Source organism: Chelonoidis abingdonii, chromosome 5 (genome assembly GCF_003597395.2).
Source record: "Chelonoidis abingdonii isolate Lonesome George chromosome 5, CheloAbing_2.0, whole genome shotgun sequence".
NCBI lineage: Eukaryota > Metazoa > Chordata > Testudines > Testudinidae > Chelonoidis > Chelonoidis abingdonii.
In genome coordinates this window covers 96,072,418-96,088,635 of record NC_133773.1, presented here as the reverse complement: position 1 = coordinate 96,088,635, position 16,218 = coordinate 96,072,418, and the positions used below count along the sequence as shown (strand labels likewise).

General features: G+C 39.3%; 1 protein-coding gene across 1 annotated transcript in view; it reads left to right on the top strand.

Moving 5' to 3' along the window:
* Positions 1–16,218, top strand: part of GABRB1 (gamma-aminobutyric acid type A receptor subunit beta1) — a 231,229-nt gene that overhangs the window by 133,914 nt on the left and 81,097 nt on the right. Inside the window, exon 4 of the mRNA XM_075066493.1 lies at positions 11,888–12,108. Within this exon, the coding sequence (XP_074922594.1) occupies positions 11,888–12,108 (221 nt within the window). The remainder of the gene's footprint in view (positions 1–11,887; positions 12,109–16,218) is intronic.

The window sequence follows — 16,218 nt, the reverse complement described above, 5'->3', positions numbered from 1 at the left end:
TCTTAAGAGAAAATTGCTGGATGTTGAAAACAAAATTATTCCAAATTTTCCTTTTAAACAGATACGTGTGCCTGTAAAATCTGTCGAATATCAGCATGTGCCAGTCTGGAAATATTACAGTCATTACTTTAGTCACTTATTCTACTACTGTCTATACTGAGCTGGTGAGGGTTTCATGTCCTCATTTATGTAACCATACGGCCTCACAGGCCAGATTCCTTTGTGGTATTTTCTATCACATTCTGTTCTGTCATGGTGGAATGACATGAGATGAGTTGACATACTGTGACAAAAACACCACATAGTAGAAATTACAAGAGTGTCCACATTAGGAACTTTCAGATTTCTACTGAAAACATATGATCAAATCAGGAGGGTTCTGAGTTACTACAGAGAATTCTTTCCCAGGTGTCTGACTGCTGGATCTTGCCCACATGCTCAGAGCCTAACTGATCATCATATTTAGGGTCAGGAAAAAGATTTCCTCTGTGTCAGATTGAGAGAGACCCTGGAGTGGGGGGTTGCCTTTTTCTGCAGCATAGGGTACAGGTCACTTGCAGGTTTAACTGTGTAAATGGAGGATTCTCTATAACTTGAAGTCTTTAAACCATGATTTGAGGACTTCAGTAACTCAGCCAGAGATTAGGAGTTTACTACAGGAATGGGTGGGTGAGGTTCTGTGGCTTGCAATGTGCAGGAGGTCAGACTAGATGGTCATGATGGTCCCTTCTGACCTTAAAGTCTATGATCACAAAGCAGTAGTATTTTAACAATGCAATACACACAAATATATTAACTCCAGTGAGCTGCTATGGATTTATCACAAGTGTTAGTCTTAAATTACATATAAGTTACACGTCAATCATACACTATGAAACAACTAAAATACAGGAATAAGTTATCTGAGGCAGCATCAGTGAAACCAATTATTTTAGCTCTCTGAATGCTAGTAGGGTACCAGATTTTATGGTGGGGCAGAAGCTCAGTCTCTTGGAGAGTACAGATACTTCAGGTCCAGTCACGTCTTGATAAATTGGATGAACAGTTTTTACAAAATGATCACTCCATATCTAACCTATCAGTCCTCATTCTCCAAGGAAACCTGCACAACATCTTCAAAAGATGAGTTTGGGAGCTTACATTCGTAACTTAGCTAGACACTAAAAATCATAAGCTTAATAAAGACACTGGATTTATGGCTTATTACAACCCCTTTTTTGTCCTATGACTGCAGAGGTGTTAACGGGACATTGACCTTGAATGGCACCTTAGAGTACATGTTAACTACTTACGATAAACAATTTATTTCACATTGTATGTAGCTGTGACGTACTAAGTTTCCCAGACCTGAAGATGAGCTCTGTGTAGCTCAAAAGCTTAGCTTTTTCATGAGCAGAAGTTGGTCCAATAAAAGATATTCTCTTACCCACCTTGTCTCTCTAATATCCTTGGACCAACATAGCTACACCAACACTGTCAGAAGCTCAGAATGGGTGACAGGGGATGAATCACCTGATGATTACCTGTTCTGTTCATTCCCTCTGGGGCTCCTGGTACTGGCCATTGTCAGAAGATAGGATACTGGGCTAGATGGACCTTTGGTCTGACCCAATATAGCCATTCTTATGTACTGAAAACAGCAATGGAAGACATCAAATTTGGCTTTCTGAAATGAAAACTCCACAGCGCAAAGAAAAAGGAAGCACAATATAACAGTGGCATCTACTTCCCAAGCAAATGCAAGAAACAAAACATCATTCCCAAAGGACTCACCATCTCTAATCCTCTGATCACTACACAGAACTCCAAATATGCTGAATACCTCAGCAGAAGGACTTCCAAAAAACTGAGAAATCACCTTCTGCACTTCACATACTCCAGAAGGGACGACATGAAACAAGAAAACATCACATACTCCCACACACTGGAAGGGAAAAACAGGAAAACTACCTGGAGACCAGGAAAGAAATCCAAAACAGCTATCAAAAATCCTGATGATAGCCATCCAACACAAAACAAAAAGTGGAACCAACTACAACAGCTCCACAACCCACCAACCATGACCTCCAGGAGAAACCATGCCACCAGGAAACACATGGACAGTACACAAGATCCCAAAATCATTCATTTATAAAGACTCTCCCTAAGCAGAGCTAAATGATCTGTACTCTCCAAAAGACTGAACTTCTGCCCCACCACAGAACCTGATCCCGTATTAACATGTGAATAACTGGAAGAATTATTTCACTGACTCCACCTCAAAGAATTATTTCCAAAATAATGACGACACCACCCACAACTACCATGTCTTCACTAATAGTCATAAGAAAAAAGAATAATCTGACTGGATACCCCACAATGGGCGAAACCACACATTTGAACATTATATTTATTGCTTCAGGAAGAAAATTGACTGTGAAATCCTTAAACATCATATCCACCATGTATCTCTCCACCACCAAGAAGACAGCTATATAGTCCCTGAAATCCAGCCACCAGACAGTGATCAAAGCAGCAGACAAAGGGTGTGCCATCATAGTTCTCAATATGTGATGATTACATCAACTAGGCCAACTGACAACTCCCCAATACTATCTACTATAAAGAACTCAAAGAAGATACCACACCACAATTCACCCAAGAATTTAAGGATATCACCAAATCCTTCCCCAAACAACTCCAAGAGAAACTCTACAACCTCATCCCCCATGAACCCCCACCCCAGGGACCTTCTATATGCTTCCCAAGATATACAAATAAGGGAACCCAGGCAGACACATCATATCTGGCCATGGGACTCTTATTGAAGAAATATGAGGATTTACAGAAATCATCTTCAAACCACTCACCAGAGCAACAGCCAGCTTCCTCCAAGACACAGCTTATGTCCTCTAGCTACTCTGCAACCTTAACAACCAGAATGCCATCCTTGCCACCTTGAATGTCCATTTCCTATACACCAACACCCATCACAATGTCGGCATCACTGCCTGCCTCAAATATCTACAATACAATGGACAGCCCTCAGATATCCACCCCAAACACATTGCCAAATGATCCATTTAATCCTCATCCATAACAATTCTCCATTCAATGACAAAATACTTTGTTCAAACCATAGGAACAGCCATGGGTACTAAGATGGCTCCCCAACATGCCAACTTCTTCATGGGCCACCTTGAAGAAGAATTTCTGGTCAAATGCATCACAAAACCAATTATATACCTGTAATACATTGATGATATTTTCATCCTATGGATGGACGACCTAAACTGTTTCAGATTTCCACCACAGCTTCAACCACCACCACCCATTCATCACTCTCTCTCTAGAACACTCCTGCACTAGCATAAAATTTCTGGAAACCACAACAAGCTACAACAATGGAACCTGACAGACAACTGTACACAAGAAACCTACAGATCATCATATTTACCTCACAGATCCAGTAACCATCCCAACAAAACAATCTGTTATCTATATCTAGGCACTCAGATACCACAGAGGAGAACATATGGAATACACACCTCAACCCAAATGGGTAACCCAAATACCTCAAGAGAACCTGCTTCAATACAGGATGTGGGGGAAAACTCTGACCGCATATCCCTAATTGTCAGCTACTACCCCATACTGAAACTCATATGGGGTATCATTAAACAATTGCAATCAATACTTGATGGGGACCACATTCTGAAAGAAACCTTTCCTGAATCCCCTCTTCTGACCTTCAAACAACCCCCAAACTCTCCAAGCTCATCATCAGAAGCAAGCTCCCCACAGACCAGGACCAATCAACTCAAAGTAGCACCAGATCCTGCCATCACAACAAATGCAAAATTTACAGACATATCTCCACTCCTGTGGTGATCAATACCCCCCACAACACATCTTTCAAGATCCATGGATTCTACACATGCCTATCACAATATGTGACATACCTCATCCAGTGCTCTAGATTACCTAATAACTATGTGGGTGAAACCAGACAATCACTACACTCTTGAATGAATTCCCACAGAGAAAAATTAGATAAACACCATATCACCTATGAGTGAACACTTTTCAGAAAGCAATCACTCCATATCTGACCTGTCAGCTCTCATCCTCAAAGGAAACTGGCACAACACCTTCAAAAGACAAGCCTGGGAGCTTAAATTCATAACTTTGCTAGACACTAAAAAGCACAGTCTTAATAAACACACTAACTGTATGGCTTATTACAACAATCTGTAACCCACAACCCCTCCTTTTTTGTCCTATGACTGCAGTTAATGGGATATGTCACTTTGAACGATCTTAGAATGTGTGTTAACCACTTATGCTAAACAATCTGTTCCACCTTGTATTTAACTGTGACACTGTGTACCTTTCCCAGACCTGTAGAAGAACTCTGTGTAGCTCGAAAACTTGTGTCTTCACCAACAGAAGATGGTGCAATAAAAGATATTACCGCACACACCTTGTCTCTCTAATGTATATAATGTGCACTATTAGAAGACCACATAATTTTTGTTGAATCAAAACCAGTATTTGGACCCAGGGCCAAATTCTAATATTGAGATGCTCTCCAAACAAAGTTATTGAATGTTCACATGTACACAGAAGTATGTTGCTGTGCAGATCTGGCTGTAGAAAGTTTCCACATCTTCATTCTCTGAACTCATAATCAATCAATCAGTGTTCAGCCAATAGTTAGCTCTGTGCCTAGAGACAGATTTAGAAAAAGTTTGTTGGTTCAAGGCATTTTGTTCTAGCTGCCCAAAAGAATAGGTTCTCTTATTCACTAAATATTCACAGAGTATCTTTTAACCAGGACAATCATCAGCTCAAGGGAAGTTGATGAAGTTTGTCCTGAGGGACCACTCAAAAACTTTCATCCAAGCTCTCATCTTGAGACTCAATTTCTGCAACATTTCATTTCTCTGCCCTTGACAAACACAATCTTTGGAGCAGAGAAATATTTCTGTTCTGTCTTTGTACAATGCTTAGCACAATGGGGTCCTGGTCCATGCCTAGGGCTCCTAGGAGCTACAGTAATGCAAATAATGAATAATAATAAGCAGCCCAAAAGATTCGTCCCTGTCAGCTGCTCTGTCTCTGACATGGCTTACATAGTCACCTAGCGGTTAGGATCCATACAAGAAGGGTTTCAAGCAATTTATCACATACATATCCTTGGTTTTCACTTGACCAATTTTTTTTAAACCAAAATGGGGCTCTCTTATCCCATTCGTAACTGCTATTCCTGCCATATGCCACAAAATGCTGCAATCCTGTTTCACATTTTGGATATACACAAATTCTGCTCTGCTGTGTTCTACCACACATGGCATTCAAAACTAGTTAAAATTGTAGCTATTTTGCTCATCCAAGAAGTATGACATTTCATAAAATGATGCCAAATTAATTTTAATGTGTGTTTGGGATTATTTGCACTAAAAATAACCTTTTTTCTTTATTTTCAAAAAGCTGATTTGAGGAAAATGAGCAGATTGACTTAAATGACATGAAACATACAAGAGAACCAGGATTATATCTGTGCCAGTGTTATTTTAATATAACTGAAATCATCCAAAAATTGCCCTATTTACCTATGTTCTTGATCACTGATGTTTGTACAGGGACTGTTACTTAAGCAGAAATATATATGTTTCTTTCAAACTATTAACCAAGTGGCCCCGCATTTTAAGAAACTGCTACTGATCTAAAAGTGAAAGTAATTTGCATTTTACTACAGGATTGTCTTCAATTTTACTGTAGCATCAGGATTCTGGAATGACATTTACTAGTGCATTTTGCTCAAATGCCATCTGAGAACCAAGTCAATGAGAGATCTCTGTCATTTCCACCATATCCCATTTATTTAAAGCAGGTTTGGTGCTGAAACCATGCAAAAGTATGGATTTCACTGAAAAATCATAAGCTGACCCGGCTTTATTCAAAACTGGGGTCAGTGTCCTTCAAAAGTATTGTCGTTCTTAGTGAACCTTTCTATGAATCTGGACTAAGGTTTGAGTTTGAAATGAATCTCCAAATCTGGTGATTTGGGTATTTATTGTGCACACTGCTCAGTGTGGTTCTAACCACTCAGGAAATAAAGAAATTGTGATATTTGATTAGACTAATGGCCCTCCTATTCCAGTATGGAATAGAAAAGGCCATTGCTGAGAAGCTAAATAAATTCTTTGCATCAATCTTCAGTGCAGAGGATGTGCGGGAGATTCCCACACCTGAGCCATGCTCTTCAGGTGACAAATCTGAGGAACTGTCCCAGTCTGACATGTCAGTAGAGAAGGCTTTGAAACAAAACAATAAAACTAAACAATAATAAGTTAACAGGACCAGATAGTATTCACCCAAGTGTTCTGAAGGAACTCAAATATGAAATTGCAGTATTGTGGTATGTAACCTCTTGCTTAAATCAGACTCTGTACCAGACGACTGGAGGATAGTTGACATGACACCAGTTTAAAAAAGAGGCAATCCTGGCAATTACAGAATGTTGTGAATCATTAAGAAAGGGATAGATAATAAGACATAAAATATCATGATGCCACTATATAAATCCATGGTACAGCCACACCTTGCATACTGTGAGCTGTTCTGATCGCCTCATCTCAAAAAAGATATATTAGAACTGGAAAAAGTACAGAGAAGGGCAAAAGGATTGGGGTATGGAACAGCTTCCATATGAGAAGAGATGAAAAAGACTGGAAAGTTATCTCTTTTCTAAACAGAACAAAGGATGGGGATATGATACAGGTCTACAAAATCATGAATGGTGTAGAAGAGGTGAATAAAGAAGTGTTATTTACCCCTTCACATAACAGAAGTATGAGGGGTCACCTAATGAAATTAATAGGCAGCAGATTTAAAATATAAGGAAATATTTCTTCACACAACGCCCAGTAAACCTGTGAAACTCATTGCCAGGGGATGTTGTGGAGGTCAAAAGTATAAGTGGGTTAAAAAAAAATTAGATACATTCATGGAGGATAGGTCTATCAATGGCTATTAGCCAAGATGGCTAAGCCTCTGACCGTCAGATGCTGGGACTGGACAACAGGGAATGGATCACTTGGTAATTGCCTGTTCTGTTCATTTCCTCTGAAGCACCTAGCATTGGCCATTGTCAGAAGACAGGATACTGGGCTGGATGGTCTGACTTAGTATGGCCATCTTTATATTCTTATCCTGTCATCTACAGTGGCCAGGGCCATATATTACAGAGGAAGGTGCAAAAATAGATCAGTCAGTAGGTTGTTAAGGGATAACCTGCCACCAGGAAGAAATTTCCTCCTAGCTCCTGATATTCATCACTTGATGCAATGCATTCTAGTCATATTATAGATGACAGGACACAGGTATACATACCTAGAATAATTCTCTTCTCTGTAACCTGAGGCTATCAATACCATAAGCCAAACATTAACACCACAAAAAACCTAATCAACTCCCTGCCCCCACCCAAAAAAGGGTAATTAAGTAATGTTACTTAATTACCTTAAAAATAGGTTCCAGTGGGCACTGCTACGTAAAGCTTGAGTCCAGATTCCTGACTAGTGAAGAGAAGGAGGAGATGTTCTGTACCATAAACTGGAATTCTTCAAAGTCTCCATTTCCTAATCTGGAACCTGTCAGTGACATGGCCTGTTAATATGTCAATATATGTCAGTATCCTTGTTTGAATCATTTGTTGTCTTATCCAAATAGTGTAAAGTTTTAAGAGCTACAGATTAACCTTTGTGAAATGATACAAAACAAAAAAAACCCATTGGTCCAGACTGCTACAGAGAGTTTGCAGAAACCTGATTTACTAGAAGGGGAAAATGTCCCTGGCTCTCAAGCCACAAAATGTGAGTTACGTGTTTATCCTAAAAATTTAAAATACTTGTCTTTGCCTATCTGGTCCAGTCTTTTCAACATCTATCCCTTTCTGCTTTTATTTATATTGGCTCATTTTCTAGTGTCCAGAACACATACCAGGCACTGTTATCTTTTTGTAACTTGATTAATTAAACTTTGTTAGCAAATACGGATACACACTTCGCAGTGGGTTCTGTTCAGTTCATTAATTAATGAGACATCAAATGGTTATGCTCAATTGCTTTTTATTAATCAAAGATTAGACATCTAGGGTTAATCAGCACAAAAACAGAAAGGCAAAATCTCTAGTCACCCTTCTTGGGAATCTAGGTTGCAGCATTTCTTAGGTCTAAATTGGTAATCATTTCATAGGTTTTTATTCATTATGTGTTTACTTCATTCTGTAATTTGCAGTGAGCTATACTCTTATCACCACCAATCACCATCAGATGTCACTCTTGAGGTCAATCATCTATATAGTTACATATTCCATTATCTCCCAATACACTCCAAATTTCCAAGGTACAAAAGGTCACAACAGAGACCATACTAGATTGCAAGTAACACTTTTCAACCAATCATGAAATTTTGCTTTTTGCGGTTGGTTATATTTTATATATTACCCAATCATATGTTAATGTCATATTGAGGTTATATACTTATAAAGCGAATCATGTTCCTTTGCAGATTTCCATTATATATGCTCTTTCATGTGGTTCCCATTATAATTTCATTTGCCAATCACAAGCACTGTTTTCTACTTTAAAAATAGGCTATGAAAGTTTGTCATGAACTTAGATAGATATTGCTTATAAAGCAATAATATATATTAGTAATTCTGTATTGTCTCTCTTTTAGCATTACTTTGCAACAATACTTTTTTGGGAACTTGATAAGCTAACAGTCAAATATGGAGTACCTTTTTGGTTCACATGAGGGATGGTGAGAGCTCTAGGCCCATAGGAAATCAGGACCCATTAACTATCATCATTTAGAGGTGCCAATACATAAAAATCTTTGAGGCAGGGACTCTTCCTGTGTGCATGGACAGTACCTAGAACATTGTGGAGTCTACCAGAATACGTATAAATAAGAACTGGAATGCTATAATTTCAGCACAATCTGACAGGATCTTGCAATTATGAAATTCAACATCATTTTAGCCTGCTAAATAAACAGTTCTACATTCTACAAGAGAAATGGTTCAAGACATGAAAGATCAATGCTGCAGAAATTCATTGAATGAATGTTGTAACTTTCATAGGTTTTTATTTTAATTTTTGAATTTATCATACAAGAAATATCATGGAGAGACATAAATAGAAATGTTCGAAAAGTATGGTTCTCAACCTTTTCAAAACCATGACCTTTTCAAAACCATGAATGGAAAGAAATTTCAGGATTCCTTTCCCATCTACACATAAAGACCGGGAGAAGGGGCATGACTAGAGCTCAGCAAAATTTGTTGGATTAACAGCTTATTCACTGAAAAATGCAGATTCCGGTCAACTAACATGAATATATTGAAGAGCTCCAGCCCTGTCACGGGGTTTGCTGTTCCCCATTTTGTTATTTGTAAGCACCACTCTTGAATGGCCTTGGGAATCTGAGCTCCACACAGAATGGTGCACAAGTGTGATGCTGTTATGCTGGTGCAAGAGACAAGACATGCAACTTGACCACCAACAAAACAGAGACTGACTATACAAATTGCTGTCAAGAGTACAATGGAAAAGAAAAATGTTTTCATTAACTTCTCTCAGGTGTAGTCATCTTGTCATTTGTAGATCTAGCAGGCACACCATTTTCAGACAGAAAAATGATTTGCAAGTTGGCCATATACTTTTAATGTTCTTCATAACTGTGCATTAAGAGATCCTTGTAGATAACGAGTGCAAACACCACATTGAAGAGTTTATGGTGCCTTTCATTTCTTCAAAAATTTACAGTCCAAGTTAGGATTTGGTAGTCTGACAGGCATAAGGCCCTCTCTCAGAGTAGAGAAAATTCTCCTCTCGCAATCTGTTTGGCAAAGTCTCTATAATTTTGTTACACTGTTATGGCAGTGAGAAAAATGACCAGGCACTTGGAATTGGGGGAGGGAAACTTTAACAGTCCACATGCTGCAGCTGTAATTATCTTTTAAGAGCTCCATTAAGTACACAGTTCTTGGGGTTTTCCACTTTAAAAAACTGATTGCACTTAAAAATCAGCAGATTCAGAGGTGAGGGGAAATCAGATGGTCTTCAGAAGCCTTTTGAAACAATTTTCTTACCGCATCAAGCTGAGTAGAAGACCAAAAGCCTACGTAAATGCGGTCTCCTGTGGGCCACAATCTGATAGTAAATAAAAGATAAGAATTCACTTCACGCAGATGCTCTGGCCTGATCTCCACAAGAAAAATCCATAGTTAAGCCAACCTAAATCCCTGTGTAGACAGTGCTAGGTCAACAGAAGAATTCTTCCATCTACCTAGCTACTGCCCCTCATGGAGGTGGATTTCTTGCACCAATGGGAGAATCCCTCCCATCAGAATAGGTAGCATCTACACTGAAGCGCTACAGGTGTGCCTCTGTAGCATTTTAAGCGTAGACAAGCCCTTAGTTTTCAGGCTTGGAAAAGTCTCAGGACCAAAGTGAATCCTACGTGACTGTATATGGTGAATTGGGATTGATGGCCTTAATAAACACTGTAGGAAAAGTACCTGATCTTGTGCTTTGAGATAAAATATTTACTATCTGCTACAGGGTGTAGGGACAGCATTCCACTCTACAACAATCCAAGAGGGTATGTGGAAGATGAGAGAACACATCAACAAGAGCTCTGCAAGTGCCCAGCTTGGCTATTGGCTGAGATCAGGCAAAAGCAGCTCTCTTCAGGCTGAGGATAAATCTCAAGAAACATGTAACACATGATTTATGGACAGGAGTCCCTTAATGTTACTCCCTAATGCATGAGTGACAAGTATTCTATTTCAGTGGCTTTCAACCTTTCCAGACTACTGCACCCCTTTCAGGAGTCTGATTTGTCTTGCATACCCTCAATTTAACCTCACTTAAAAACTACTTGCTTACAAAAATCAGACAAAAATACAAAAGTGTCTCAGCACACTATTACTGAAAAATTGCTTACTTCCTCATTTTTACCATGTAATTATAAAATAAATGAATTGGGATATAAATACTGTACTTACATTTCAGTGTATAGTATATACCAGGGATCGGCAGCCTTTGGCACACAGCTCACCAGAGTAAGCACCCTGGTGGGCCGGACCGGTTTGTTTACCTGCTGGGTTGGCAGGTTCAGCTGATCACAGCTCCCACTGGCCGTGATTTGCCATCCCAGGCCAATGGGGGCAGCATGAAGTGGCGCAGGACAAGGGATGTGCTGGCCGCAGCTTCCCGTCGCCCCCATTGGCCTGGAGCGGTGAACCATGGCCAGTGGGAACCGTGATCGGTCAAACCTGTGGATGCAGCAGGTAAACAAACTGGCCTGCCCACCAGGGTGCTTACCATGGCGAGCCACGTGCCAAAGGTTGCCGATCCCTGGTATATAGAGCAGTATAAACAAGTCATTGTCTGTATGAAATTTTAGTTTACGCTGACTTTGCTAATGCTTTTTATGTAGCCTGCTGTAAAACTAGACAAATATCTAGATGAGTTGATGTACCCTTGGAAGACCTCTGCCTACCGCCATGTACCCCTGGTTGAGAACCACTGCTCTATTAGATGTGGAAGGAGATACTGCAAGGATATTTCAGTTCACCAGCTGTAATCAGAAGGAAGCTCAACATTAATATATACAGTTCAAAAGCCACAGATGTGGTTACTGAATAGAGATCTACGTTTGCTACAAAGTTTCAGTGATCCTTAAACTTTTGAGTGTGCTATTAATATTAATATAATGTATTCAATAATTAAGTATTGAACTTAAATTATCAACACTAAAATTATGGATACATTAGCTATTGTGCAAAATACACAACTACTAAAATATCTTTTTTCTTTTTTGCTTCCAGGACTACACACTTACAATGTATTTCCAGCAGTCCTGGAGGGACAAAAGGCTGTCTTACTCTGGAATACCTTTGAACCTAACTTTGGACAATAGAGTAGCTGATCAGCTCTGGGTGCCGGACACATACTTCCAAAATGACAAGAAGTCATATGTTCATGGGGTTACAGTGAAAAATCGAATGATTCGACTACATCCTGATGGAACAGTCCTTTATGGCCTACGGTATGTAGTATTTTACTTTACATTTCATGTCTTTTTGGAATAATTGTTCACAATACTGTAGTAGCCATACAGCATGATTTATCACCAACATATTTCCCTTTATTTTGGCTTATACTGAAAGCTTTACTCAAATTCACTGGGGCTATAGGTTGAAGTAACTAAAATATCCACCTACAGCATAGGATCCATACTTAGCCTCCACGTATTTTCCACAACACACCACCACTACCATTTTATGTATTTAACTATGACTGATGTGAGAGCCTAATGCCTTCACATCTTTTGGCTCTTCTGAGCATGTTGGTGCTGCTAAGGAGTCTAGCATTACTGTTACTCAAGCAATGAAGTAGCATTGACTGGAATGAGTTTTAGGGCTGAGTATTGCTTAGTAAGGGTGCAATGATCTAAAATCAAGAGGTAGATGAAAAAGTACAAAAATTAGCTAATCCAAATATGCACTATTCCGTGCTCTCCAGTGATGGAATTTTTCATGTGTGTTTGGCTTTATCATTTAACATGACTGGTTCAGATTTCCTGACCCATTTGCTCATCCCCACCGGAATATGCTCTTAGTGAACTACAAGTCATCAGTATCTTGCAAGCACTGAGAGAGGAGGTAGGGAATGGACATTTTGCCTTCACCAAGTCAAAAGAACTGGATTTGGGAGATGTGGATAAGATCCACTCAAAAAAAAAAATCAGTAAGTTAGGAGGTATGAGAGTTGTTAAAGCATACAAGGATAGTTCATCCATCCTGTGGACATGTCACAGGACATTTTCAATTATCTGTAAATATTTTCTTGGAAACCTAGATGTAGTCAGGCATGAATTATTTACCATATAGCTTTTATTTTAACTTGTAACCAGCAAGGTCCATAAATGTTTTTATTAACATACTGCTTTATATCTAATTACATCTTCTATGCTTGTAGGCAGATTGGACCATATTCTGGCCCATTTTTGCCCCCCACTCTCTGTTCCATCAGTATAAAGGTGCCACAGCTGGCTAGATGAGGATTCTCCTGGTGTAAAGTGGCATAGAGCTCATGTACGTGCCCTGGCATTGGGGCAGGGCTGGATAAAGGAATTGTGCTGCTATAGGGATTCTGAGCTGCACAGGCAGCTTTGAAGAAGTCCTGCGGGCTGCTCTAAATTATGCCAGCAACTGTTTCAGGGCCCACAGCATCCCAGCTTCCATATGGCACAGAAGTGGCATTAAGCCACTACTGTCCTGTTCCTCCTAGGCTACACTCTGAGTGAAAGGGTGTTTTTTTTCTTATTTTAATGTGAGAGTTCATTCAAGAGTGTAGTGATTGGCTGGTTTCACTTACTCATAGACTCATAGGTCAGAAGGGACCAATATGATCATCTAGTCTGACCTCCTTATTATAGTTATTGGGGCATTTAGTGCACTGAAGGAGGTATACCACATGTTATGATAGGCATGAGAAGGACCCACAGATGTTGAAAAGTGTGTTGTGGGGGGTATTGATCATCATAGCAGTGAAAATACATTTGCATTGGTTGTTAGGGCAGAGTCTGGTGCAGCTTTGAGTTGGTGTGTCCTGGTCTGTGAAGCACTTGCTTCTGATGATGAGCTTGATGATGCTGGGGATTTGTTTAAACAGAACAGAAATCTCTCCATGGCTATGATGATCAGCACCTCCCACATCTCACCTTTCACGATCCAGGGGTCCTACACATGCCTCCTACAACACACAACAGACCTCATCCATTAAATGCCCCAGTATCAACTATGTGGGTAAAATGAGAATCACCATTCTATCAAATGGACTCACAGATAAGAGACAAGAACACCATATCAACTGTTGGCGAACACTTTTTATAAAACCATCACTTCATATCTGACCTTAGTCCTCATCCTCAAAGGAAACCTGTACAATACCTTCAAAAGACTAGCCTGAGTGCTTTAATTCATAGCTCTGCTAGACACCAACAATCATGGACTTAATAAAGACACTGGATTTATGGCTTATTACAACAGTCTGCAACCAACTAACTCTCCTTTGTCCTGTGTCCACTTCATCTTGAATGGTCTATTGCAACTTGTGTTAATTCCTTATATGTTCCACCTTTGTATTTCACTGCGACATTGTGTACCCATCCCAGACTTGAAGAAGAGCTCTGTGTAAGCAAAAAAGTTTCTCTCTTTCACCAACATAAAATGGTCCAATAAATTATATTTCCTCAACACCTTGTCTCTAAATATTCTGGAACCAACACAGCCTGCACCAACAGTGCATGCAACAGATCAGTGAATGTATGTACAAAAAACTGTACATGTAAATGTAGTGTGTGCATACAGAGAAACAGTAACACACTGATGTCCTTTTACAAAGATAAAATGTTAATGTCTTACTTTTTCTAATTATTTCCAAGAGACTTTATTATTTTATAATCATCATATTTTAAATGTTAACATATTCAACAGCAGCTACAAATTCACTTCCCTTTGATTATTTATATTTCTGTCCCCAGCATTGAATATAATACAACAAATGCTGGACATAAAGTATCAAACAGCATCTGTTCAGAGAAAAAAGCTGTTTTGATTGTTCTTTTATTCTTCATCTTACTAAAGTGTCTATATAAAAGTATCAGGCCTTGCTTATGCAAATAAACTGCTCTGCTATATAAGGTGGAAGATGCAGCCTCCTTTTGAAAAGTCTGGATCTTTCACCTGTGAAGTCTTGAAGGAGGCCTTTCTCTCACCGAAACACTCCTTTGGCACAGAGCCACAACGAGGCTTCAGCTGGAGCTGCAGAGCTGACAGAAAACATCCTGCTGTTGACAGTGTAAAAGCCAGGGACCACCATTGAAACCATAAGAATGTTCCAAGTGAAAGGCAACATGTAATCATCTTATTCTGAAGATGATTGTCAGGGGGCAGTTCCCAGTGTGTTGAGTGGGGCAGGGAAAGGAGAGACACATGAAGCTTGAACATCAAAAAGACAAACTTAGAAGTGGAGACATATGGGAAGAACATAGTCACAAAAAATCCTTCTATATACTTTAACAAAAAAGTTTTCAAACACTGATTTTCAGGAGCTTTCTTTAAACTTACTAAAGACCAGATTATTGGCTGCTGTAAACAGACTTTCATGACATTCCAATTTACACCGTCCAAGGATCTTTACCAATGGAGGGCCAGATTTACTGAGGTATTTATGTGCCTAAAGATGAATATAGGGCCAGTTCTGGATCCAGTTCTGTTCAATATTTTCATTAATGATTTGGATAAGGGAGTGGAGAATGTGCTTATAAAATTGGCAGATGATTTCAAGCTGGGAGGGACTGTAAGCACTTTGAGGGGATGTGGGGGGATTAGAATTCAAAATGAGCTTGGCAAATTAGAGAATTGGTCTGAAATCAAACAAGATGAATTTCAATAAAAAGACAAGTGCAAAGTACTTAATTTAGGAAGGAAAAATTCAAATGCACCACTACAAAAGGGGAAATAACTGGCTAAGAGATAGTACTGCAGAAAAGGAACTGAGAGCTTTCCCACCTGGATGCTCTCATTTCAGTTCCTAACAGAAAAGTATCCACACTTCCCAAGACCACTAGCACAATTGGTCCCAGCTAGCACCATTGTTGGTAATTTCATTAGAAAGGCTAAGGACTGAATGGACATGGAAATCAAACAACTTTCTGACTCCCTGAAGCAGTCAGTCCAGGTCATCATGGAAGCAGGGCAATACAAGGATATTCATGATGTACCTCTTCTGTACATAGAGGACTTCAGGCTCCTGATCTGTCCATTGGCACCTTTCTTTTCAACTAAATTAATTTAAAAGCAAATTCTTAAACCTTTAAAAGCATCTTACACGATAAAGATTATCAATGGGGGTAGGAGAAGAAAGGGGCTGAGCAGAAAAACACCCTGTCCTAATGTCTCAAGAGAAGTAAGGAGGAAAAAAAAAAAAAAAAAAAAAGCCTGTGGGTTAATTTAACTTTTTGAGAGATGTTCAGATACTTCAGTGATAAGTGTCATAATAAAGATCTGGATGGATTAGAGTACATTAAGAAGGAGCAGTACTTGGACTTGAATGGTTTTCAAATCCTAGTAAAATAGATTTTGGTGCTATC